The 23,378-nt window shown below is 47.0% G+C and overlaps 7 protein-coding genes across 7 annotated transcripts; 1 reads left to right on the plus strand and 6 right to left on the minus strand.

Moving 5' to 3' along the window:
• Positions 1-54: 54 nt before the first annotated feature.
• ANOM_007722 (ribonuclease P subunit p20 family protein) lies at positions 55-820 on the minus strand (the record flags this gene model as incomplete). Its single annotated transcript, XM_015552978.1, has 2 exons — positions 55-641; positions 742-820. The coding sequence occupies 2 exons, from the start codon at positions 818-820 to the stop codon at positions 55-57; spliced, it is 666 nt and encodes a 221-aa protein (XP_015405959.1).
• A 962-nt stretch (positions 821-1,782) lies between these two features.
• ANOM_007723 (uncharacterized protein) lies at positions 1,783-2,118 on the minus strand (the record flags this gene model as incomplete). The annotated part of the gene is made up of 1 exon (XM_015552979.1): positions 1,783-2,118. The coding sequence occupies one exon, from the start codon at positions 2,116-2,118 to the stop codon at positions 1,783-1,785; it is 336 nt and encodes a 111-aa protein (XP_015405958.1).
• Positions 2,119-4,029: 1,911 nt separating this feature from the next.
• ANOM_007724 (protein kinase domain-containing protein) lies at positions 4,030-5,995 on the minus strand (the record flags this gene model as incomplete). Its single annotated transcript, XM_015552980.1, has 2 exons — positions 4,030-5,208; positions 5,270-5,995. The coding sequence occupies 2 exons, from the start codon at positions 5,993-5,995 to the stop codon at positions 4,030-4,032; spliced, it is 1,905 nt and encodes a 634-aa protein (XP_015405957.1).
• Positions 5,996-6,960: 965 nt separating this feature from the next.
• On the minus strand, positions 6,961-8,466 carry ANOM_007725 (uncharacterized protein; the record flags this gene model as incomplete). The annotated part of the gene is made up of 5 exons (XM_015552981.1): positions 6,961-7,293; positions 7,356-7,436; positions 7,495-7,629; positions 7,689-8,003; positions 8,113-8,466. 5 exons carry the CDS (start codon positions 8,464-8,466, stop codon positions 6,961-6,963), a joined length of 1,218 nt encoding a protein of 405 aa, XP_015405956.1.
• Positions 8,467-10,475: 2,009 nt separating this feature from the next.
• On the minus strand, positions 10,476-11,124 carry ANOM_007726 (uncharacterized protein; the record flags this gene model as incomplete). Its single annotated transcript, XM_015552982.1, has 3 exons — positions 10,476-10,550; positions 10,787-10,952; positions 11,021-11,124. The coding sequence occupies 3 exons, from the start codon at positions 11,122-11,124 to the stop codon at positions 10,476-10,478; spliced, it is 345 nt and encodes a 114-aa protein (XP_015405955.1).
• Positions 11,125-13,686: 2,562 nt separating this feature from the next.
• On the minus strand, positions 13,687-15,240 carry ergS (the record flags this gene model as incomplete). Its single annotated transcript, XM_015552983.1, has 1 exon — positions 13,687-15,240. One exon carries the CDS (start codon positions 15,238-15,240, stop codon positions 13,687-13,689), a length of 1,554 nt encoding a protein of 517 aa, XP_015405954.1.
• Positions 15,241-16,934: 1,694 nt separating this feature from the next.
• On the plus strand, positions 16,935-17,352 carry ANOM_007728 (uncharacterized protein; the record flags this gene model as incomplete). The annotated part of the gene is made up of 2 exons (XM_015552984.1): positions 16,935-16,970; positions 17,023-17,352. The coding sequence occupies 2 exons, from the start codon at positions 16,935-16,937 to the stop codon at positions 17,350-17,352; spliced, it is 366 nt and encodes a 121-aa protein (XP_015405962.1).
• Between the last annotated feature and the right edge of the window lie 6,026 nt (positions 17,353-23,378).

The following is a 23,378-nucleotide window of genomic DNA, read 5'->3' on the forward strand; positions in this document are numbered from 1 at the left end:
ATACTCAGTCGACCATCAAGTCCAAAATTTCTTCCCAGAGCTCACGCATACCTTTCATTTAAAGGCAATCGAAACCTCCACCTTATTCACCCACCGCGTCCTCGTCTCAGGCAACTCCTCCTCCTCTGCAGCCGCCAAAGCACTAGCCGCCCGCCTCTGCTTCTTCGCCCTAGACTCCGAACCCTGCGAAGTATCACCACCACTACCACCACCACCACCCTTCACCTTCTCCTCCAAACTCCTCTTCCTCCCCTCATCCTCAACAACATCATCAACAACAAGCACACTCCCCGTCTCAACACGCACCGTATACTCACTCTCCCTCTCCTCAAACCATTTCCCCACCCGCAGCGCCTTCTCAATCGCCCGCCCCGTCGCCTTAACAAACACCTCCTCCTTCTTCAACGACTCACTCCCGCGCGCAATCTGCGCCAGTCTCTCCCGGTCCCGCTTCTTGGAGCTCGATAGGTTCACGGACGCGGTCGCGCGCTTCTCAGCCTGCTGGAGGAATTTCTGGACGCGTTTCACAGCGCTCATGAACGGCGTGTTGGTTGATACGTAGACGATCTTGGGGACGCTGGCGCCGGCGTACGGGGATGCGATTGGGGCGTGAGGGATAGGGCGTTTTTGGATTCCGGCGTCTGTGGTTTGGGATGTTAGTTTTGGGTTTGGTTTGGTTTGGTTTGGTTTTGTCTTTTCTTAATTTTCCTTTTGGAGGGGCGATTTGGGGGTCTGACGCACGTTTAGGGAGCTTGAGCATGTCATGGTTCTTTTTTTCGAAGGTGAGGGCGTTGCGTAGAGGTTGTTGGGTGGTTGGCATTTTGAGGGATTTTTGGTTGATTATTTTTTTTGTTGTTTTTCGGGGTAGAGGACCCTGAGAAGGAGGCAAGATGAAGAGTGAAGAGATCAAGGTGTATTATATGCTAAAGAGGTTTGTATCGTCGTAGTAACCGCGAATTGTTCGTTCGTTGGAGTTTAGAGTTTAGATAGATAGGAATTGGTTTGCGATAAAACTAGTCCGCGTTTGGATGTGTTTGTTTGGTTTGCATGGCTTTTACGTTTTGAAAGTAAGAGTGAGGTCATTGGTTAGGGCTATCTTTCTATTTGGAATTATTCTTGTGGATGTTGTAATCTCGATTGTTACGTGGATTAGCATGTGGTATTTACTGGTCGTTGAATGGTTGGAAGAAGAATCATGGAAAGTTCAGCTTAAGACTGCTATAAATATCATTTCTGAGGTTTTATATAGCTCTGTCGATGTTTTGTCATTTCTTTACATTTACTTATTGTCACCTTGTTTTGACTTGAATGGTCAGGAAAAACTTCATTATCTTGGAAGATTGTTTATTTTCATGGGATGTATCCTACTGCACGTTCATCGTGACAAAAACATCATGTCAAAATCATGCAAACCCGATTCATTAATCATAACCGTCGTAGCAAGTTGAGCGTCTCGGTAAAATTATAGATCTGTATGGTAAAAGGACCCAACTGTCCCATCCCTGATGGGATCAGTGAGGTGAGAGAATTGTCTCTGCAATTGGAGAAAGAATCGATAAACGTGGTCGATGATAATCATGCATGATAAGATGGATCTTGTGCATCAGCCCGCAGCATTGTGCCACAAATATCGCTCTTCGGGCAATGATCTTCGGTTTAAGAGGAATTTAACTCTGTACTGCAAGCTACCGGCTATGTCTCTTTTCCGGGGCGAGGCATGTGCTGGTATCCGGATCACATCGTTCCCAGGCTTGATACATGCACTGACATGTCGGCGTTGGGTCATTGCTTGATGGCTTGGGTAATCTGGGATCGGATAGGAGGAGGCGTGGATCTATGCTTTGTTGCGTTGCCCGTAATGGCAGTAGCTTTGCTGCGGTTTACACCACAGGATGCATGGACGGGCTGGCTTGCGGCTTCTTGAGCGGCTTGTACACACTTGCGGTAGACGCCGTGGTGGCCCAGACAGCGACGGAGATTGGGGGTAGGAGAGAAGGACTCTTTCTGTAGCTTCCCATGTGAAATCGCAGCCAGAGATGATCGGCCAGGTACACTGACACGCGAGGCTTGTCGGAAGAAATTAACAGATTGTTTAAGTTCTGCTGTTGCTATTGCCATGATCGGGAGGATTGTGCTTCTAGCTGACTTGTCATTCACATAGATGGTGGTTTTTTAAGCCCAGGGGGGCTGTCAGGACTTTAAATGAATGGACATAACATCTATGAATCAAAGTTAATTGACCTGTACGCTGTTACCCGGACGGGAAATACCTGGATGTTTGATCGGACATGCATCCTCCTAGACTCCAGGGAAAAAATTGGGTCAGTGAGCTTCGAAACCATGGTTGAGCTGCGGTGTGTCTTCTGTCATTCGCGGGATCTTTGCCAGCCAAAACCAGATATGGCCAACCACAGGTTGAGATGCTCATGGTAGCAATGATGTTCGTTGATATGCTGTTCTTGTTGGCTGGGTTTATTCGGTGTAGTTTCACGTATCAACGTCAAATGTGGCGACAGACTAGCTTCTCCGATAACATTGAAGCGACCGAGAACCCCTCAGAGACAATACGTCATATTGGGAAGGTAGCAGTAAAACTCCCAAGATTCGTTAATGTTGTTCTCCTGTGTATATAAGCAATATTTTGCACGTCATCTATCAGCCCGAGAGGGCATTGAGCCACGCGTCTGGTCCCTGGATGTACCATAGTACCGACTAGGTCCCTCAAACCTACCTGAACATGCGCTCCCCCATATGTTTACCATCCTTCTCCACATGATCCCCGATAAATTATAATCTAAAGCCACAACACGAGCATTATTCACGGGTGGCACATGAACGGTACGACTAGCCAGACGTCCCATTACCAATCATTTGGCATGCTGGAGCATTTCTATGACGCCACTGAAAGATTAAATATCGATTCCGTGAAGATCAAGTATGTCAAGTTTGCGTGTCTTGCCATCTTTGGAAGATATGTGGCTTGCGCATCGGCTGCTCTCAGGCTCAATTCGATGATAGACAGCAGTGTGTGCGGAGTCGATCATCATGCTATGCTCTCATGATTGTCACAGATGGCGTAATCAATCACTATGATCGATCTCGGATCGTTATGTGTATGCGACAACAATAGTCAGATCGATCGCCCATCTTGTATTGTTCGCGATGGAGGAGGGCGAGTCTTCAGTACTGAGTGATTATCCCTCAGTAAGTGCTCCCGGAAAATGGACAGAATACCTCGTTTTTTATGAGTGAAGATGCACTGAAACCGGAAGTATGCTTAGGAAGTCTTGTGAATAATTAAAATTGAAGGCTTCTGAACAGTACACCACCAATAGTATAACAGACCCTAGCATATATTGGATCAGGAAAGCTAAGGGTAATTTGTAATATTAGCCCTGGACTAGGGTTATCCCAGTGAAATGTCTAATTTCATCGTATATCAAGAACAGATGCCCTGCACGCTGCTATGTCGTGGGTTAAGAAGTATGGGTCGACATCAGAACACTGCGACCCTAAAGGAACCCCACCGAAGGCCCGCCCGCCACCTTGCCGCTATCTTCCACCGCCGTTACCCTAGAAGCCAGGGCACGGTTAATGTCACGGCGAACTACGGGTCCAGTCCTGTTGTAGCTCTTCGAGTTACGAATTGTCTATCTATCTTTATACAGCTTGGCCCGTATCCTGCCTGGCTGAACCCGCATTCTGACGTAAATATTCATAGAAATTTACTAAATAGAATTGCTAGTGACATGTCTGATAACGGTCGTCGACTTCATCATGTCTGGTCTATAGTTCTCCCTTCCCAATGATACATTTGCCAACACCATCAAAGCCCCCCAAACATATAATTATCCACAAATATACGCCCATGTCAAAGATAATACACACATATAGTTCTTCTACATCTTACCCAAGCATAATCAAGATGGATTCAGAAACAAAGAGGGAATAAAGAAAAGGCACCAAGGGTAGTTAAATCCAAAACAATGAGTACCCATCTTGATAGGAGCAAAGCTGACTACAGCAGGGTCAACTGCTGCCGACTTGGGGCCATGTACCCCTGCTCCTTGGCAGGCCCAAATCACTCATGGACCACGAATCGTCACTGTCAACAACCAGTTTGGACTGCAGATCGGGACCGAACTTGTTCAAGCGCAGGGGTCGCGCATTGTGGACAGCGTCACCTAGACTGTGTGCTTTGGGGGTGAAGTAGGTCGAGCTGGAGCCGTGAGACACATTTTGAGCAGAAGGTGATGCTTCGAGGGTGGGCTCCTGGGAGTTATCCAACTCCTGCTGCGGCAACATCTCGTAACTACCCAGAAGGTATTGCGGGTCTGATTTAGCCTTTTTGTACATCTTGTCCAATTTCCGGTAGACTGTTTGAGCGCTGCTTCGCTCGCGCGATTCAATGCGGATCATGCGAGACATGATCAAATCCAGCAAGTCAGACAACACGGGGGAGCACCGTGGGTTCGTCTTCAGCCTCGTCACCCATGCATCTATAGATGGACGGACTCTCGTCTGATCTACGCTGTAGAAGCAATCTGTATTGATAATGTAGTTGGGGTCGTCGGATCCCCGGAGTTCTGCAAATTCTCCGATGGCCTTCTCCCCGCATATGATGTAGGTAGCGAGCTCCAAATATAGACACCCGAGACCCCAGATGTCGAAGGCTCGGTTTATGAACTCCCCAGGACGGCGAGGAGGTGAGTAGGTCTGAGGGAAGGCTGCATCTAGATCATTCGACTTGGACTCAAATCGGTGAAGTTTCGCTAGCCCTAGATCGGCAATCATGAGTATACCGTTTTGATCTGTGCACCCAGGACGCTTCTTGAACCATATGATGTTCTCAGGTTTCAGATCACCATGTCGTCCATAAAGCGTCTTACTGGATGTTTTACCCGCCTGGGGTAGCTTATGTATCACAGATAATCCACTCGCGATTCCGACCACCTGCTTGACCCACCACAGGATATTCTGGCTGTTCCATTGGGGTAGCTTAGTCCGCTTCCAGTATTCTCGAAGGTTCTCGTCCGCCCAAGGGAACACCAGGTGATTGTCTCCCTGGAAGCTATAGGTGCATAAAAGATTGATCAGGTGTGGATGGGGATCAGCTGAACCCAGGGCCTCAAGGAATTCTTTTTCCCTCTGGAACAGAGTTATATCTTGCCGGATGAGTTTCTTGACTGCAACTCTACACCCTTGGCTCTACCTTGGGTTAGCAACCAGGATGCAGCGTCGCCCAGATGTATGCGTCGCTATCACTCACCTTACTGTCAGGGGGTTCACAGAAGTTGTGATGGTCGGCATGGATGCGTTCACAGGAGACTCTTCCGTACCCACCTTCAGTAGACTTCGCAGATTCTTTCCCCACAAAAGGAAACTTCTGCTGCTCTGGAAAATCGTAATGAGCACCTTGGCGAAAGACCGGCACGAGCACACGCCACTGTTTTGATTCTAATGCTTCCAGGTCTTCATAGTCCCAATCTTCTGGTACCGGGACCTCGTGGCCTTGACTGGTTCGCAAGACGTTCCCGTCCAATTTGAATGGGAGATTGCTATCTTGTATCCCTCGGTCCATGAAGGTATTTATATGGTCCACCTTTTTTGACATGACCAGAATTGTGAACAACTTTTGAGCTCGTTGAACAATCTTCTCTGCCAGCTTGGCTCTTGGGACTCGACTATCGATTCTTTTCTCAGCTAGTATGTCTTGCACGGCCTTTTCGTTGATCTCGGCATCGATAATACTTCGCGGAATAAACGCATGTTTGATTGTGCATTCTCGTATCCGGTCCAACGTCGAAGATAAAATGGGAAACGAGTGTTGACTGGAGTGAGACCCTTCGCGGGACATGGGTGGACTCACGGCCTCGGGAAATCGTTTTGGGGAGCTGGGTTGGGGACCAGGGCCATCCTTGATACGTCGCGAATTCCATGAAAGGAGCAAGAATAAACACGCCAATGGGAAAAGCAAACAATAAAGCCAGTACATACTGGATGCTGTACAAGTTGAGCTGGTTCTTGGAGTGGAACGTTAGTAAGGTTTGGTTGGGTGGTGACGGGCAAGGAAAGCGAATAGGAATATAATATAAATGTTTCGAGAGACGAGGTATAACGGATGAAGAGTAAGAAAAGGTATAGAGGATATCCAGAAGGTCCAAGACGAACCGAAGGCAACGTTAGTGCCTCCGTTTGGTTGGAAGAGGAGAAATATCCGGTAGAATTGGAGTACTGGGCGCAGGTGGTGGTGAATTGCTCCACCGTCTGGGTGGAAGACGCTGTAGAGGAAAGGGTGAAAGAACTCAACAAACTGAGAAAAAGGCGGGACGGGGGTGCTGCCGCCTGCTTACCTATTCATTTCTCATGGTAAAACTACTACAGTACTAGTATGGCTACTAGTAGTATGTAGTAGTAAAATAGTGGTGGCGGAGATCAAGACACTCCCTCGATGGGTGTGAGCGGTTGCCTCCGCCGGGTCGGGGAACAGACTGACTGACGAACGTTGACCTCGCGCCGTTGGCGGTCTTATTGGCGGGCTTGACAATAGTGTTCTACTAGTAAGGAGAAATTGTCGAATAAAGAATGACATTATCGGGCAACGAGGCAGTGATCCTGGAGCTTGTCCATTAGGATCTCCCCCAGTGGACCGTCTGTACTGCGGCTGCGCGTCACTTCCAGGTTCACTCTTCACTTTCTCTGCTGGTTCCTCCTTCTTTGCCTTCTCCTTTGCCCGATCTCTATACCCCTTCACCCTCATATTACGTAGGTCGTCCAGGGCATTGAAAGAGGGGCATCGGAGCGTTATCTCTTCTGTAATATCTACTAGTACTTCCTACTGCGCTGTCCATTCTATCTACAGTAGATCTGTGAAGACTATGAATACTCGTTGCCTTCATTCACACCCTTCAAAGCAAAACCAAATTACATAAGAACGTAAAATGGGGTAAGAATGTTGGTTTAATCGGCCTTCGTCGTGGTGGTGGCATAGGTAGACGGGCGCATCAGGCTGAATAAGGGCATCCTGCCCTGGGTCACGTCAGTCTCCGTTTGGCCTCGCAACCTGCCCCGTTCCAAGTCTGCCTCTTCGCCCTCCCTGTGCGACACTGGTTTATGCCGAATCCGAGTCACCTTCAGAAACCAAGATGAGTCACTATATCGCACAGAAAGGATCCACAGAAAGACCGTAGCTACCGTTAAGGGAACTGAGATAACTGCCAAAATCCAAACCCAGGGTGATATGTATATGCCTCCCTGTTCATCAATCTTGACGAACGCTGTAGAAAAGAAGTTCTATATGGAAGAGTCAGCCATCCTCTTTTTGATCCATTCTAAGGTCAGCCAATGGAACGCACCGCTACAATGGTGGTGGGAAGGTAAACCAGGCCAAGAAGACTCAGCATTTTCACAGCCGCAGCGTCTTCTGCACTCCGTTTCTATCGAAAATCCTCATCAGTGGTACGTCCATCACAGCCACATTGGAAAATAACGCACTGCAAGCTCGGCGAGGTGGTGGCTTTCCTCCTGAGAAGTCTGGGCCAGTTCTTTCAAAGCTTTTGTCTCCACATGTGATGCTCGTGCCAATTGCTTCAAGGCTCGCGTCTCCTCGAAGCTGAGTAGATCGGTCAACTGTCAGTTCACAGCATGTTAGCAACAGTGCTGAGAGTGGGGTGATGGTGGCTGCCTACCAGTTGCTCTGTTGATTGAACCCGCTCCTGTAACACCTTGGCCCGTTCCAGGTAAATGCGGGATTCTTCTTCATATTCGCTAAGCTCTCCGATCATGGAGCTGCAGGAACAGTCATTCCCGGCACCACAGCTCAGTTGACAGTGTCGTTGGCAGCTCTTCCCAATGCGACCGATGGTGTTCACAGCAGTCTGAAGGATGACAATCAAATCCGTTATGTAATCTCCCAGTTGCTTAAGGCGCTGTCTGTCGTCCACCTTGAAGTATGTCAAATGTTTATCTCGGTCTTCGACATCCCAGACAATGAGTCGGTCGGCCTAAAGAGCGCCTAGTTTAGCCCGCGTAAACCGAAGCGGAAAACAGATACATGCAGGTGCATACACATTGGTAAGAGTATGAAGACTACAAGACAGCGAACGAACATACCTTTTGCTTGCATTCAGACTCTAACCAAGCCATGTAATCCATCCAGCTGCTGAGGCCATCAGCCATGAGTCTCTCGTGAATAGAGAAGTGCGGCTTCATGACCTCCCCCTCGGATGGGCTTCCGGGGAGGCATTGAGAGACCTCATTTTCAATAGTACGGGAGGGCGCGATCAGAATGAACACCGACGAGCTTGCTGATCCATCATGCGGATATGTCAATTTGTGGTAAACACCCGTCTGACGAATGGACCAGGGACACTCCCCGTTGGACGTCGGGCGCTGGTTACGTTCGACTCGCCGGATCACATATGCAATCTCTGTGCCACCAGTCAACCTATAAGGTATTCTCTGCATTGAAGACGTAAAGGCTTTCGGAATCTAACCATCAACTTTGCCGTCTACCCTCCGCGAGCTTTTGGTACGAAAAGGAGGAAATACATATTCATTCTCCACGACTCTGATGCCAAATGTGAGGACCGACTTCCAGAAATAGGGAAAGACGCTTTGTTCTTCTAGGAGATTGTGGAAAAGTTCGCTCGATATGTTTAATGTCGTCCACGATCGCGGCTGCGAGACCGTATAGACTTGTGCACAAGCAGAGGTCTCTTCCTATGGCAAAATAGTTGATACATTAGCTATTGAATGGGAAGTGGGCCATACAAAGTGGTGTGGAATTACCTGATGGAGTCGCTTCAGCTCTGAGATGTGATTGATCGGGATGGGTTGTTTGGTTTGCAATGTCCGTCTGCCGCATGAGTCCTTTGACGAAGAAAAAAGATAAACCACTAGCTGAGCAACCTCGTTCCTAGATTTAAAGAGACTGTTCGTCCTGGACTTGATTTTTTCCTCTAGGAATTGATCAACACGGGAAGAAGGGCAGCTGTGGTCCATTGTCCGGCGCACCGAGGGATTGAATTGTCAGTCAACATCTAGAATACCACAAGTCTAGAGACGCATGCATTTATACACCATGCGAGAACACAGCTCGAGGCTTCAATCTCAGTGCCCACGATATCTTTTGCATGCGGCTCTAATTCAAGAGGCTGAACATTGTCGCCACGGCTCTATTGAGGCTGAACATGTAAGCCGCAGCCATATGTTCCCACAAGGCATTGGGTGACAATGTTTCTACCTTGTTAGCACTTGAACTACTGGGCAAAACGGTCTTATGAGGGTAAAAGGCAGCTGAGCGCGGAGCGAATGCAAACGACGGGCCGTTTTTCAACACATGCCGGCGATCAGCAGGCTTTCTCCGTGTTTGTCAGTCAGCGGGAGACTCTCCAGGGCTCGCGGAATGCCTCCTAAAATCGAGGATCAACCCTAGTCGTTGCGCCTACAATAGCCAATGAGGATGTAACTTATGCAGGTGTCATCACAAGGTGTTATTTTGTCTGCACTTATAGAGTAATGGGGATGTCAATCAATATTACGCCATGTCCAACCTCCTCACCCCTCAACCCCGCCATAAATCTCCCCGATTGTGCAACGTCTTGAGTGGGTTCCCGTTTGATGTTTATTGTACAACGTATTGATAATGTTTTTGCATGGAGATTTTGCTAATACCATACTCGACACTCATTGATTTGCTCCTGGGTAAAGATTTAGTACATTCGATCACGCCAGTCACCCGCATAGTCCAAACCTGAGTTAGTCCCGGCGACCGGGCTCGTTCTTGATCCAACACGTATATCTTATATTGATCCAAGCGTAACTATACGGCATACCTTAGTCATGGACGGATGTCCTAATGACGAGCAAAGAAAACACACCTCGACTCGAAAATTGGCGTGCCCATATTCATTTCCCAGCAATTTAATGAGCTTCTTTGGATTCATGTATTTGCCCTCAATAACCTGATTGGGGGTTATATTGGGGGAGCGTCCTCGGCTCATCGCGCAACAAGGCTGTGTGGAATTTGCTTTTGCGCACTCAATATCAAGAAGAACCAAGAGACCGTGTTTATACACGAACAACAAGAAAAGTGTTCATATTCACATTTGCACAATAGTCCTGGCTTGGAGGTGCTCAAACAGATAATATATTTTTCTCATCCTTATATACCGCCACCACTCCTTGCTATGAATAGAAGTAGAAACGAGTTGTCTTCAGCTGCGTACTTCTCAGCACGCCCCGGTCACAGCGCTACAGCTGTCGATATCATCCTATTGGGTCGGTATTAGTATCACCTCTCACAAATGGTGCATCCGTTAGGCTGGCTCGTTTCAAGCCGCGTGCATATAGGTGGCGGGTACGGTGCAATGACCAACCTGCGATAATGCTTGTGGTAAGGTCAGGTAGCAAATTCCTCGTCGAATCTTTGGTCATTGTTAGCACAGCCCCGTTTTATCCAACCTTATGATGCATTAGTTGCCGTAAGCTGCGCTGGCGCTGAGGTGTTTCTCCGCACCTTTTCCGTGCTCAGCAAGCAGGCGGCAAGGCTGATTTTGAAAGGCAAGTGACAATGATCGAGGTGGGCAAGGCAACCATGTAAAACACACGTAAGTCCAAAGAAGGAAAGCAAACGCCCAAGAATGAGGCCAGAGAAGAATAGGACGAGGGGCTTCCATCCGATTGCCTGGCCCCATCTCATCAGGGTGGAAATACCTGCTCAATGATTGCTTGGAGAAAGGGCCATCCAAAGGAATTAGATAACCACCTGTGGCGGTTCAGAAACATTAATAGAAATACTGAGCTTACACTGACTTGATACCCTCCCTGCGGGTATCGCCTCCTCAGCAGTGCCTCCAGGCGATCCTGCACAACATATCGCAGGAGAATCGTCTGGGTTTCCATCATAGAGCGATAACGAGGTCTTGCCACTAACCTTACCTGAGTGAGCACTTATTTAATCAGAGCCAAACAAAGCTTCAAAACGCTCGGTAAGGGTGATCTAGCCTTGGCAACTCACAGTATATGATGAGATGAGTCTGCAGTAATAGACAGCCTAGCAAGGCTTGATGCACTGCAATCCGCTTGTTCTATTTGGTCATCACGGAGTTTCTTTCGCCTCATATAGTCTATTAGTTGCAAGAGCCTCATCACAGCTTGAAGCCAAACTGTAGATCTTGGGTAGTATTGTGTATCTACTTCGCGCAGATGCCCAATATACAATGTTGATCCGCGCAGGTGTTACATGCCAGTCTCTCTGATAGGCAGGATCGAAAAAAAGAAAACATAGAAATATATTACGCAAAGGTATGAATCTGGTCTATTGCGTGTTGTCTTGTCCTATTTCGACCGTCCATCCTAGTCGAAGCAGATCGACGCTGGTTCCGACTGGTGTTTGTAACCCCTAGTAGTTAGATGCTTTCATATAGCCAATTTGTTGGCGTGGTTATGGCAGAGCCTGGGGCTCAAAAATGGCGATCTAACTCGTCCGTGAAGCCGAAATGGACTTTAATGCATTGAAATGTCATGGATGGAGAGACTTGGACTTCGTATCTGCAGAATGAGCGCGTGTCTATGTATCACGAGTATTTTCCGGGGTTGTATACCTCCGTGTGGCAATGATTGGCTCTCTTCGGACAGGTACCCTGCACATCACTTTGTAAGTGAGGTCAATGTGGCAATTACGACTATTATTATTATTCGCGCTTTCATTTGTTTGCTAACTATCACCGAAGGCCCGAGATATATCACATGCACGGGTAGAATTGCAAAATGACCTAAAAGTCAGGATGCAGCATGGCTTATATTGAGACTAAGGCGGAAGGATAGCATCAGTCCTATTCATAATATCTTTTAAAGTATAAGATTTAGTAGCAAGTTAGTTGTGTGACAACTAGTATAGGACGACTTCATACTTACATATGATCATACTCTTAAAGAATCCATACAGTACATGGGCTTTCGATTATACTAATAACGTTCAAATTGGACCAACATTGTGATAGATAATGCTCTCGAAAATCGTCGTTATAGTTAGACTGTAATGTCTAAGCCGGTTATTTGAATAGTGAGCTACTTATTCTTAATCGACAGTATATTTATACTATCTATACTTTGTTAAATTCGAGCTCCTTGGTGAAAAAGTCTTACTTTATTTGGCGCTCTTTCTAGTTGCCATCATCCGGTCAATATGAAGTCAGAAGAGGGTTATTCTGGATAAGAATAATGCAAGTTTCCTTGACGTTAGGATCTATGACTTCCTCTGTCCCCTTATCTTCACGACTGTGCTTTGAAGAAAATGGAATAAAGATATAGAACCGTCTTCAAGTTGCATTGACATTACCTCTTCCAGATATTTCATTTCTTACAAAACATCTTTGTTCTCATCAGCAGTTATTGCCATAGATTGGAGTAAGTTGATGTTTACCCTCTCATGATGCTCAATGTCTCCCTTTTTTATTTTGATTATAAATTTCTTATACCATACCTAATAGTTGCTACTAGTCCCGAAATTTGATTAACATATGTACCCAAACAACATCATAAACGCACTAAGCCATTCCAGGAAAGAGATACGCCGAGTCGGCTGTGGAACAATCGGCAGTAAGCTATATGACGCAGTATCAATTGGGGTCCAGAATTGCCAGTCGGTGACTCAAAAAAGGGTAGTACTAACTAACTAGTTAATTCCCTCAGCGAGTAGCCTTGCCGGCTCTTCCCGAAGGTGCTAACGACGGAAGGCTTCGGCCGAAGTTCGGCATCTCTATTTTGATCTTTGGGTTAAGCTCTGCACCTCTTGATAGCGGAAAAGTTGATGAAAGCATGTGCATGTAAGGTTATTGAAATTGTCCATAAAAGACGTTCGTTGTCGAAGTGTAGAATGTTAAGCTGAGGCTGACTGAATGTTCGCGAGTGATGATGCGTATACTCTGGCGTACTATTAAGTTTTTGGATAGTTAAACCCCCACGGCCTAGAAGGGAGTTAGGGTTTATACGGTATCCACAAGTTCACGGAATAGAGTGGAAACGGCTGAGTTAACTTTGAGCGCAAGGCTTATTCAAAGATGCCCACCCGATGTGTCCCTTGAACCCTTGGACCCTTGGAACTAGAATTTTCTCTGCGAATTGTTTTTTAAGGGTAAGTGGCCTGGTTAGCCGCACAGCTCATATATCCACATGTTGTGATGTTAGCTGTCAGCCTGGAGTAGTGATGGATACATAGCTCTTATTTAACTAAGTGCTGGAATATTAGCTGTTGGATGGTGAGTAATGTGGGCGGTCGGACCGCTTAGTCTTGGAACACGCTAGAGTTTATCTACCTCAGGGCGTACTCGGGATAATGTCTGCATGGAATGACATGAATAACAGCAATGGCATTTTAAGTGGTATTGAAACTGACACCCAACAATAATCAAAATTGTGATCCAAACACAATGTGCCTATAGTCGAACAAATGGGACCCAAGGAACGCCGATGATGATATATAATACAAACAATCACGGTGCAATGCTTCTCAGGGATGTACAACCGGCGATCAACATCCATGGATATTGCCATTATATACTTAAATGATTTTGCAACTTCAACAAAATGACGGTTGCAAACCAAAACGCCAATCCCGTATGAAGTCCAGATCATTAGGAATAAAATATAGTACGCAAAAAAACATGTCGATGACGAGGCACGTCACCTATCGTCTCCTGGTCTTTCTTTATGCGAGGCGGACTTCGCTTCGGAGCGAACAAGTTTGCGAATACTGATGTTGGCCATATGGACCATGGCAAGCATATGTCGCAGTCCAGGGACACCTGATGGGAACACCAGATATAGCTCTGAGTCCAAGAATGGATCGGGGCGGAACTTGTCATGATAAGCCTTCTTTCCCCCTATAGGTAGTCTCTGGAAGGTGTGACGGTATAACGACCGCGTAATCTTTTCAATGGCCGATGGTAAACCCGTCACGTCGCCCAGGGTCGTAAGAGGTTCGTATCCGAGACTGAGGTAAGACACATTCATTTGGTTGAGAAGCGCCATGGCTGCGTAAGCCAGCAAGTCGCTAATCCCTTTAGGTGCCCCCGGAGCAGCGATGCAGGGGTCAAGATGATATCCTTCGTTGGCACCAACCCGACGAAGCGCCGCGAATCCGTTCGCGACACCGTCGGGGCCGCGGGTATATATATAGATCATGAGATTTGGAAAATCGAACGGGTTGTAAACGGTAATAAAAGCCTGGGCTGCGGCCGCGGCTTGATTGCGTTGATGCCGCCATGATTCATAAATGGCCATTAATTCGCTCTGTAGGGACGGGTTTGCCCCATATGCTGGAGCGTAAACACCCAAGGTGATGCCACCCTTGTCTGGATTGAGTAGTTGTTTGTTTTGGACGATGATTCGCTTGCCACTTCGCTCCATAAGCACATCGTTCGTCATCGGATTGAGCACACGCTCAGCACCAAATTGTAGTGTAGCCCAATGTTGATGTCGCGCATGCTTGACTAGACTGTCACTGGCCCCCATGAAAGCAATTCCCCAGTGGAACTGCTTTCGGTACGCCTTGAATTCGTCTAGGATATCAGAAAACAAATATGGCTCACATAGAGGGTCCCCCGCGACTATTGCTACCTGATTTTGCACCTTATAACACAAAGCCCCGGTTCGTGCCTTGTTGAGGAAGAAATTGTAACTTCGGTCGAGTATTACCATATGTGAGACTTTCCCATAGCGCCCAGCTAGTCTCTCTAAGATTTCGGCATTGTCCATATGATCTCGGGCGGGTAGGTTGGTCTGCGGTAAGGATGTCGACGTAGACAGCGGTACGAACCCGTTGCGCCCTAGAGGCAAGGATGATTCGGAGCTTGAACGACCGTATGTGTTCGAGGAATGACGAGAAGATAGCGCGTCTGAGTCTGATGCTGGTTCCACAAGGGTTTGGCTGCTGCTGCTACTCCCACAGCAACTGCTGCCACAACGTCGGGATCTCGCGTCATCTGCCGTTGGTGGAAGTAAGGAAACTTGATCACGCTGACGATCCGCAGGAAGTGCACACCAAGTGCATATAGTATCTAGCTTTGAGTGGCTATATAGCTGACTCGCCAGGGACTCGCCCACAGTACGGAATAGGAGGTCTTTCTTTGCCGGATTGGACTTCTTTTTGGAGGCTTTCGGTCGCTTACTCTTTGCGCCGTCGGACGGCTGTACGACAATCGGCGGAACGCCTTCAACGCTCAATTGAATAGACATGGTGGGCAGTTGGTATAACAGAATATGGAGGATTTTGCTTCATTATCTGGGAGACAGGCAAGTTCCTCTGGTCATTACAGATAAAAGAGCCCTTTAATGGACCCCCAATGGACCCCGTAACGACATTGAGTGGATGGACGCTTCGCCTCCACTCACACCAAACAATAAGAGTCGGATTTGGCAATAGAATGACATCGCCCGGCGGGTAATCCGAAGGATACTTAGGCAGTAGCATTCGTTGAACCAGGATTGGTCTATTCCGATAAGGGGCCCGACGCGTAGTCTCCGACTATAGCGCTTTCTTTTAAGTTCAGTGGACCAGAGATGTGACATTTGCTTATGCGGACCCCGCGGGTGCCGCCTTGGACGGACTGCGGATCCGTAGGGCTTCCATTGTCAGATCGTATTTGTGAAACCCTTTACTTGTCTGCCTAATTGAGCCCTGCTTAGCCCTACGCCAGGATTATTTTGGGCACACAACATGCCATCCAAGCAGGTTTTTACTCTTCAGCCTATTTCTTTGTTTTCTCTAGGTATTCGGCAGGTTGACCTTGAAGGCGACGGCAGTTTCAGCGGGATGAGGACGTTATTAGAAAGATGGACCGTGTTCGTCTGAACAAAAGCCATCCACAGTTCAGAGTGACTCATTCCGAGGTTCCGAGCAGCGAGCGCTAAATGGTATCCAATATGGAACACGGGTGTTGCGTTCGTTTAAACCCTAAAGGAATCGGCTTTGACCCTTTTTTTTTTTTCTTTTTGGGAAAAGAATGCGCAGCGGTGACGACACAACAGGCAGCCGTAGAAAATAAGCTTGAAACCAAGCCTTTCGTAGTTTCGAGCAGGGTTTCGGCCAATGGTACACCGCCTTGGCACGGGTAGGGCTGGATTCCGAAGTGGAGATGAGCATCTAGAAGATCGACACTGCCAGACCCTGAAGGATCACCACGCTAGATGGTAAAACAGTTCATGATGCGAGACCGATAGTGTGGCTATGCCACTGCTAGACCAGATAGCAATAGAACAAGTAATACGAGCCTGAGCTAAATTCTCCTATTTTAAGATCGTCTATACGATCATGCATGAACGGACCCTTGGCTTGGGGAAAACGATCTGCCTAGAACGTCAACTGTCTATCTCTCTTGTGGCGTATACGTACATTTATTGCGAACTATTTGGGTTCTTTCAAGGGATCCCGTGGAGAACTATAACCAAAAACACTAAAAATATGAGTTAGACATGTAGCAAAGATTTGGCCAAAGCTAAAGGGAGATATGCCACTTTCGTGGGATAGCTCCCTAGGCCATAGGCAATGGATATAGTCTGCAGTCATATCCGTAACGAAGAGGTTCACGGCATTAGTTCGTTAGCAGCGGCTGTAGAAGCCGCTATGGAAGGTGTGTACTCGTGGATTGCCACAATTTATACTCTCGATCCTGGTGATCGAGGCCGCTCTATTCCGATTTTAGTTATGATTATGTAGCAATATTGATCGCTTGACCAATAATAATTAAAATAAATAAAAAGCAGAAAGACCCACCTTCATGCCTGGTGCCGCTGCGCCAAATTAAAGTTGTCGGTCGCTCGTGACCTCTAGGGAGATAACTTCGCGGCTAATGGGGCAGTACATATGACATTTGCATTTTTCAGGGGACAAAATTTCTCTCAATATACCCTCGGCAGTAATCGCCAACTGAATGCCCTTGTCAGCTCAATGCAAGCCTTGGGGCATTGTGAGCTATCCAACGATCATATGGAGTGTGCACATGCGCTCTATCCCGATAGGCCGCGCAAGAGACGCTCCTCTTCGACCCCTTCCCCGAATCTAAGATGGTTGTGCGCCAGTATAAAGTTATACCCGCAGAAGTAGAGTACCTTTGGCACCAGGTGCATTCATGGGCAGTCCACTACATACTGGACCCTAGTGACTGTGTTCTTATACGGTACGCTATTTTTGCCTCTATTGCTGAACTCAAATGGCAATGGGAGCTGAAAATGCGGCGTGACGCAACCAAGGATATCTCATATGTGAAGATTGATGATGAACACCACTCTTTAAGCCAGAAGTCGCTCCTTGCTGGGCTAGCAGTGTACCTGGAATTGGCTATCACTTGATTGAATACGTACCGAACAATCCACGAGACTTTAGACCAAAGTAGTACTTGAAGAAAGTGGAAAGAACGTCAACTTTGCAAAGAGAAATATCAGAACTAATGCTAGTTTCTTTCGCACAGTGACTAGTCTAGAATCAATTAGAGGGTGCTGTTTGCAACCTAAGTAAAGTTATTCTCTTTGAACCACTTTCGATAAGTCATAGCAACTTCAGCCATTGTTCTTCACCTAGTGGTGGTTCTGTAGAGAGTTTAATTGTCAAATCCATACTTGTAATTATACGTTGTTTGTTTCAGGGCGTTTCATACGTTCCTTTTCTGAAAGTATTACCACCGAAAAGGTCTTCTTCTCTATGTTTCTTCCGGGTTCATTACACACGGCTCTTGGCTCTAGGTAGCCTGGATATCGAATATGACGTTTTATATTTATATATTGAGTGGCTAGACCGAGCTGTTTCTATCTATGTCCCTGTTGTATGAATATAGCTGGAACTGCCTTCCATCCCATGCCATGGCTACTAGCTTTCTACCAATGCTTCTTGAATTGACACCATGGCTGGATGGAAAGAAGCTTCAAATGCGGTAGTTCTCATGCTATTTGTTGATGACAATAATCATTCAGCTACTTATACTTTTGGTAGCAAAGCCATATGTGACATGCACATACACAACACTACACTACTGAGGAATGTTGTCTGATATTTCAAGCGAGCTCTTTCTATAGACAGTATGACAGACAGTTGCAAAGATGGAAGGGGACTTCCGGGAAGGATACGTCGAGTTATAAAGCAGAGAAAAAAAAGATAGTTGCAAAATCTGTGGATATAGCAGCCTAGGAGTCATGGACTGCGGCTTTCTCATGTCTATTCCATTGCCGTAGTATAGAATTTCCTTAGAGTGTGGTAACAGGGCCTGAAAGAGGGATTGTTGGCAAAGGTATAACAGATTAGAGATAGCCAAAGAGAAAGAGCGGCTTTAGTTCTCCTTATCCACGTCAAACAAGGATTAGCGGAGCTGTGTGGTGGTTTTACACTAGTGCTGACCCGAGGCCTCACTGGATTAGCGTCCATTGCGGTAAGTATCAGCTCATATATTTCCTGATATCACAGTTCATTGCTTGTTGTTGATTGTAGTAGGAGGCCTCTGCATATTGAAAAAGTAACCCGTATGTGTGTTAAACTAAGGCTTTATTGTAACCATATAATCCACTATCATGATCTTGGGATATTTACCAGTTATTAGTGTTTAGAGGGATGTGACTAGGTACGTTCAAGGATATCAAGCATCCAGCGATCACATGTTTGTGTAGAGGGTATATGATATTGATCAAACCATACTGTTTCCTCTTCTCTCAAGCAGCTTGCTGGACCTACAGTGCACACTGGTCTCCTGGTCAACGCTGGGCGTCAAATAAAGCGAAGGAAAGATGTTGGTACAGAGCAGCGTGTGTCGATCTTAACGCCATGAAGAATTTCTGAAAGTTATCGAGAACCCTAGCAACGAGACATCCAAGTAGAGCTCAAGCGCAATTTGAGTCTCAATTAACCACTCTCCGCATGAACCCGCTTTCTTCGTTGAACATGGTCCTTTGAAATAGGCTCTCGGCCAACACTGGTGTTTCGACCTTGCGAGGGTGCGTTCCGGGGCGTTGAGCCCAGAGAACACGGCCCCTCTACCGGAATATCGCATGGATATGACCATCCCTGAGCGAGCAGCTCCTCTTTCCTGTCAAAGGTCAAGATTTCAAGGGAATGCGAAACATAGTTGTCAGCTGTGTTGGTCAGAATCATCTCAGGCCAAAGTTATATTGTACCTTGGATTGTCCTTACAATAGCAGCCTTCGTTGTGTGGAGATGCTGAGAATAGGAGTCAATTATCTATCGGTAGTAGGTACTATAAATCTCACCTCAGCGGAGTATAGGTTGCGACAAGCAAACATAGCTCAGCGGGGAACCCCGAAAAATACAATCATATTTGAAACTGTGGGAATGACCATACTATAGGGTGAAGTTAGGAATGAGTCAGGGGTAAATGTCTAAGGCTATTTTGGATAGAGAGATTATGAAAGTGGTGTCTGACGACACACTTCCGCGGTGAACTGCCACTCCCAGCGAGATGGCTTTCTGAAACGTTTTCCTAAACCTAGGCAGCAATTTGAACACCTGTGAGGGGACATAGATTGTTCGAAAGAACCTTGCTCTCAGATAGTCTTAATGCCGTTCAATCTGCCTTGTCTTTTTACTTGCATCTAAGAGCTTTAGAAGGACATTGGTTTTGAGGCCCAAAGTATCGATCACTCTAGACTCTTGACCGCACATTGTATTGAATCACGAATAAATTCTGTACTTAGATTCTCCTTTCCGTAATCGGGTATTCGGAAATCACTAATATAGACTAGACCGCCTCATCGCTCATAAGCGTGCCATGATTGCTTCAGATATAATGAAGCTCTATAAGTAAAAGATAGAGGTCTATGGGTCTTTGACTGCCAGGAGTGAACAATCACTATCCTTGTACGGATCAATAGTGAAAAATAGATCAAGCCACTGGAGTAGTGATAGCTTGCACCTCTAGTCTGTATTAGCATAAATTTCGAAAATATTAGGTGGCGGTTGATCTAGCCTTCAGCCATGGGGTATCTTGCAATAACAACGAAAAGAAGTTGTTGCTAGTTCGTTTCCAGGTACAAGGATCTAAGTGTCTGAGCCTTTGATCGAGATCTCGCTTTACCTTCCATAGTTCGTCCAACAGGAATAACGTATACCTAATTTGGAAGATTGGCTCGATTCCTTTGGTACGTAGCTTGAACAAGGACTAAGGTATGTCTTGAAAGGAATATCCACCAAACCGGTGGCCAAAGTTTGCGCGCTAGTAGAGTAGAGACTTTGGCGCAGTGGGCTAAGCAAATCAACGTTCTAGAAAGGGCATTATAGCCGCGTACTATAGACGATGGGACTTCTGGCCACGGCCGAGATGTGGAGGTACACAGTAAGCAATAGTAGGTTTAGGGTTGGCCTGTCATACAGGGATCAGCCCTTGGGAGCACAGGTGAAGCGGTGAACGAGGGATCTCGCTAATTTTCCGTGCTGTTCTTTGGACGATTGACTTCTTTCGTACTTCCTCGTTTATTCGAAAGCTTTAACTCCTTGGGCATAAAGCAAGGTGGGACTGATGATCGTCGAGCCGTCTCAAAGTCGAACCGGCGATCTAAATAGACGATTTTTCAACGGCTGCCAATTAATAATACTAATCCACCAATGTCGCAGACATGAACATGCCCAGTACCGAGGTAAGTATTCTGCCCCGGATTGCGCGAACTCTGGTACTCTTACGGTGTATAGGTAGTAGTAGTACCGGATGTATTGAGCCTCAGGCCTCGTTTTGTTCTTCCACACGACTGGAAGATCCACAAGAAGAATTGTGACAAATACCAGACCATCAACTGCATCTTGACCTGCGCTGGGAACACATTCACATGGATGCGGGCGGCATGGATCCAATCCTTTGCAGGACGATGTAGCTGAAATAACGCTTGAGCCGGTGAGCTCGGCAAGGTTTATTCCACCGCAATGGACATGACTAGTATTATTTCAGCCATGTTCCAGTCTACTCGGTCGGTACCGGTGCTAGCTCGGTGACCGATTCACCTGTGAACGAAGTCGCAAGCCTATGCATCAACAGAGCCGTGAAAGGGGATGCTCGGGCGGACTTGAATGACTGTTCAGAAGCGCTCGCTAAATCCGAGCTGATCCACAGAGCCACATTATCCTATAGAACAGCAGATCCCAGGGTTGTGTTGAGTCAAGGAGAAAGGGATAACTAGTTAGAGCATCGGAGAGGCTTGGGATATCCCTTGCCGGCGTGCCGCACATCTTCTTGGTGAGGACTCTCTTGGAAAAAGAGCGCGATGATAATAACTTTACCCCCACTGTTTCGCTGTGAGCTTTGTGGTCGATCATAATGTACGTTTTATCCAATGCCACTGACATCATTTCCCGGGCTATCGATTGCCTTTTCCTGACTTTTTGTCGTTTTCCTTTGCTTTTCTCTTTGCCTGAACTCGGCTGGGCAGCTTCCTGCGGCTCACGATGATCCTAGGAGCTAGACCGGCAACACGGGTCTGCGTCTGGCGATCATCATCGGCTTCCCCCTATCGAGCAAGATTAATTACGATAGAATACCCAGTAAAAAAAAAGTGCGACTTTAGCGTATTGATCCTTGCCTTGAAGAGTATAGCGCTTTGTGTCTCCCACGACTCTTTCGGTAAGGTTCACGAGGATTTCCCACTGCTTTAGAATCCACTTGGGCATCATGGACGATTGGCGCGTTAGCTTAACGTTCCCCATCGTGAAGGACAACAAAAATCATCTAGCCCACCTGGATTATGGGACAAGTCAACTTTGACCGTACGACGGTCTTCAATTGATCGCTCGTTGGTGTGCTCCCAGTGCAGTAGCGCAGTCTAGATTTGTCTGCCTGGGCTTAGCCTGACACAAGCACGTTGACGAGGTTGAAGTGGGGGCAGGGTCCAATATGATCTTGAGGGCGACTCGAGAACCGAGTCTCTACGGTCTGCGGCACTGGTGCTCAAACGGGAACAACCCCTTGTCCCACGTGCATAACATACCAGTAAGTTGCTTTTTGCTGTACACATCGATTGATTGTCAATATGATGAGATGCTGGCTGCCAGGAACGTCAGATTGATTGGGGGCGGTCGGGGTGTACAGGGTCATGTTCCCAGGATGTCTTGGATAATAATTGCTGCATTAAGAGACTATCAGGGTACTACTCCTTTAGTTATTCTCTAGTTGCTTTTGAATGGATGCCACCATTTTTCTGGATGGTGACACTGGGGAACAACACGTGAGATTGGTGGATACCGTCCGGCTCACCTACTGCCCGGGATGCATTTTTGACCTACGCGAGACATTCGCCAGCGACCATTGGAAGCGACATGGTCACGTGTGAGACTAGTGGGTTGTTTTCCCCTGTCATGTCACGGATATTCTCGTCGGCAGGGTAAGCAATCCACGGTACCTAGTACCTACTAGTACCTACTGTATGTACTCTGTACCAAGGATTTCGCTCCCGCCCGTTCGCCGTGCATTGTAATCATGGATGTTCTACTGCTTACGGAGTTTGTCTCAGAGAACCTCCTGAGCATGGACGATATTGACGGACCCGCGTCGGGCTGCAAATGAAATGAACGAAAGAGGAACCCTCTTCTCCAGTAAAGCTAATGCCCCCAATTAGAAGGTGGTCCGGACTAGAAAAAACGTGGGAAAAGCAAAGACCCTGGGTCCGGATTTTAGATTGTTTCATGTAGAATAGCGGCACCGAAGTCGAACATTTGAAGGTAACCTTACTACGAAGAATTTGATACACATCGAGTTTTGGTCATCTGTACTGCTCCCAATTAGTCACCATGGCCTGAGCCGTGTAGTTCTGTATGTGCTCTATCGACATCGTATCTCATGAGGAGCGAGCAGAACCAAATTGACTTCGTCAAGAATGTTTCATATTTCGCATGGAGAAGATCGTTAGTGGCCCGCGGGATGTCAGTCAGATTGCGCGTCCCGACCGACCCACCGAGGTTGTCAGGCAAGACCGAGAGAAAGAGAAAGAGAAAGAGAAAGAAGACAGGTAAACGAGGAGGGAAGAAAGAGTAAGGAAAACGGCAAGTATCGAATTCATTGAATGATCTCATCCGCCCCTTGCGCGCCGATTGACATCATCCACACCAAGCACGATGATTGAATCATCAAATCGCCCGGTAGAATGTCCGACAGAGAAGTAAGAAAACCTCCTGTATGATCGATCATCTTCGTCCATCCTCGGGAACAAATGACGGCAGAGATTTCATTGTCTGGGTGGACTTTCCATACAGATTCATCAACCCCCATCCTCAGCCACACCAACGCGCATGAACTCAAAATACTGCACTATGGACTCCTAGTTGCTCTCCCGCCCCAATTATCGGGCGTTGGTCTCTCTCCCTTTAGTTCTTGCCATACTTAATTTTAGTTTTT

The sequence above is a fragment of the Aspergillus nomiae genome, assembly GCF_001204775.2.
Source record: "Aspergillus nomiae NRRL 13137 chromosome Unknown contig00176, whole genome shotgun sequence".
Lineage (NCBI taxonomy): Eukaryota > Fungi > Ascomycota > Eurotiomycetes > Eurotiales > Aspergillaceae > Aspergillus > Aspergillus nomiae.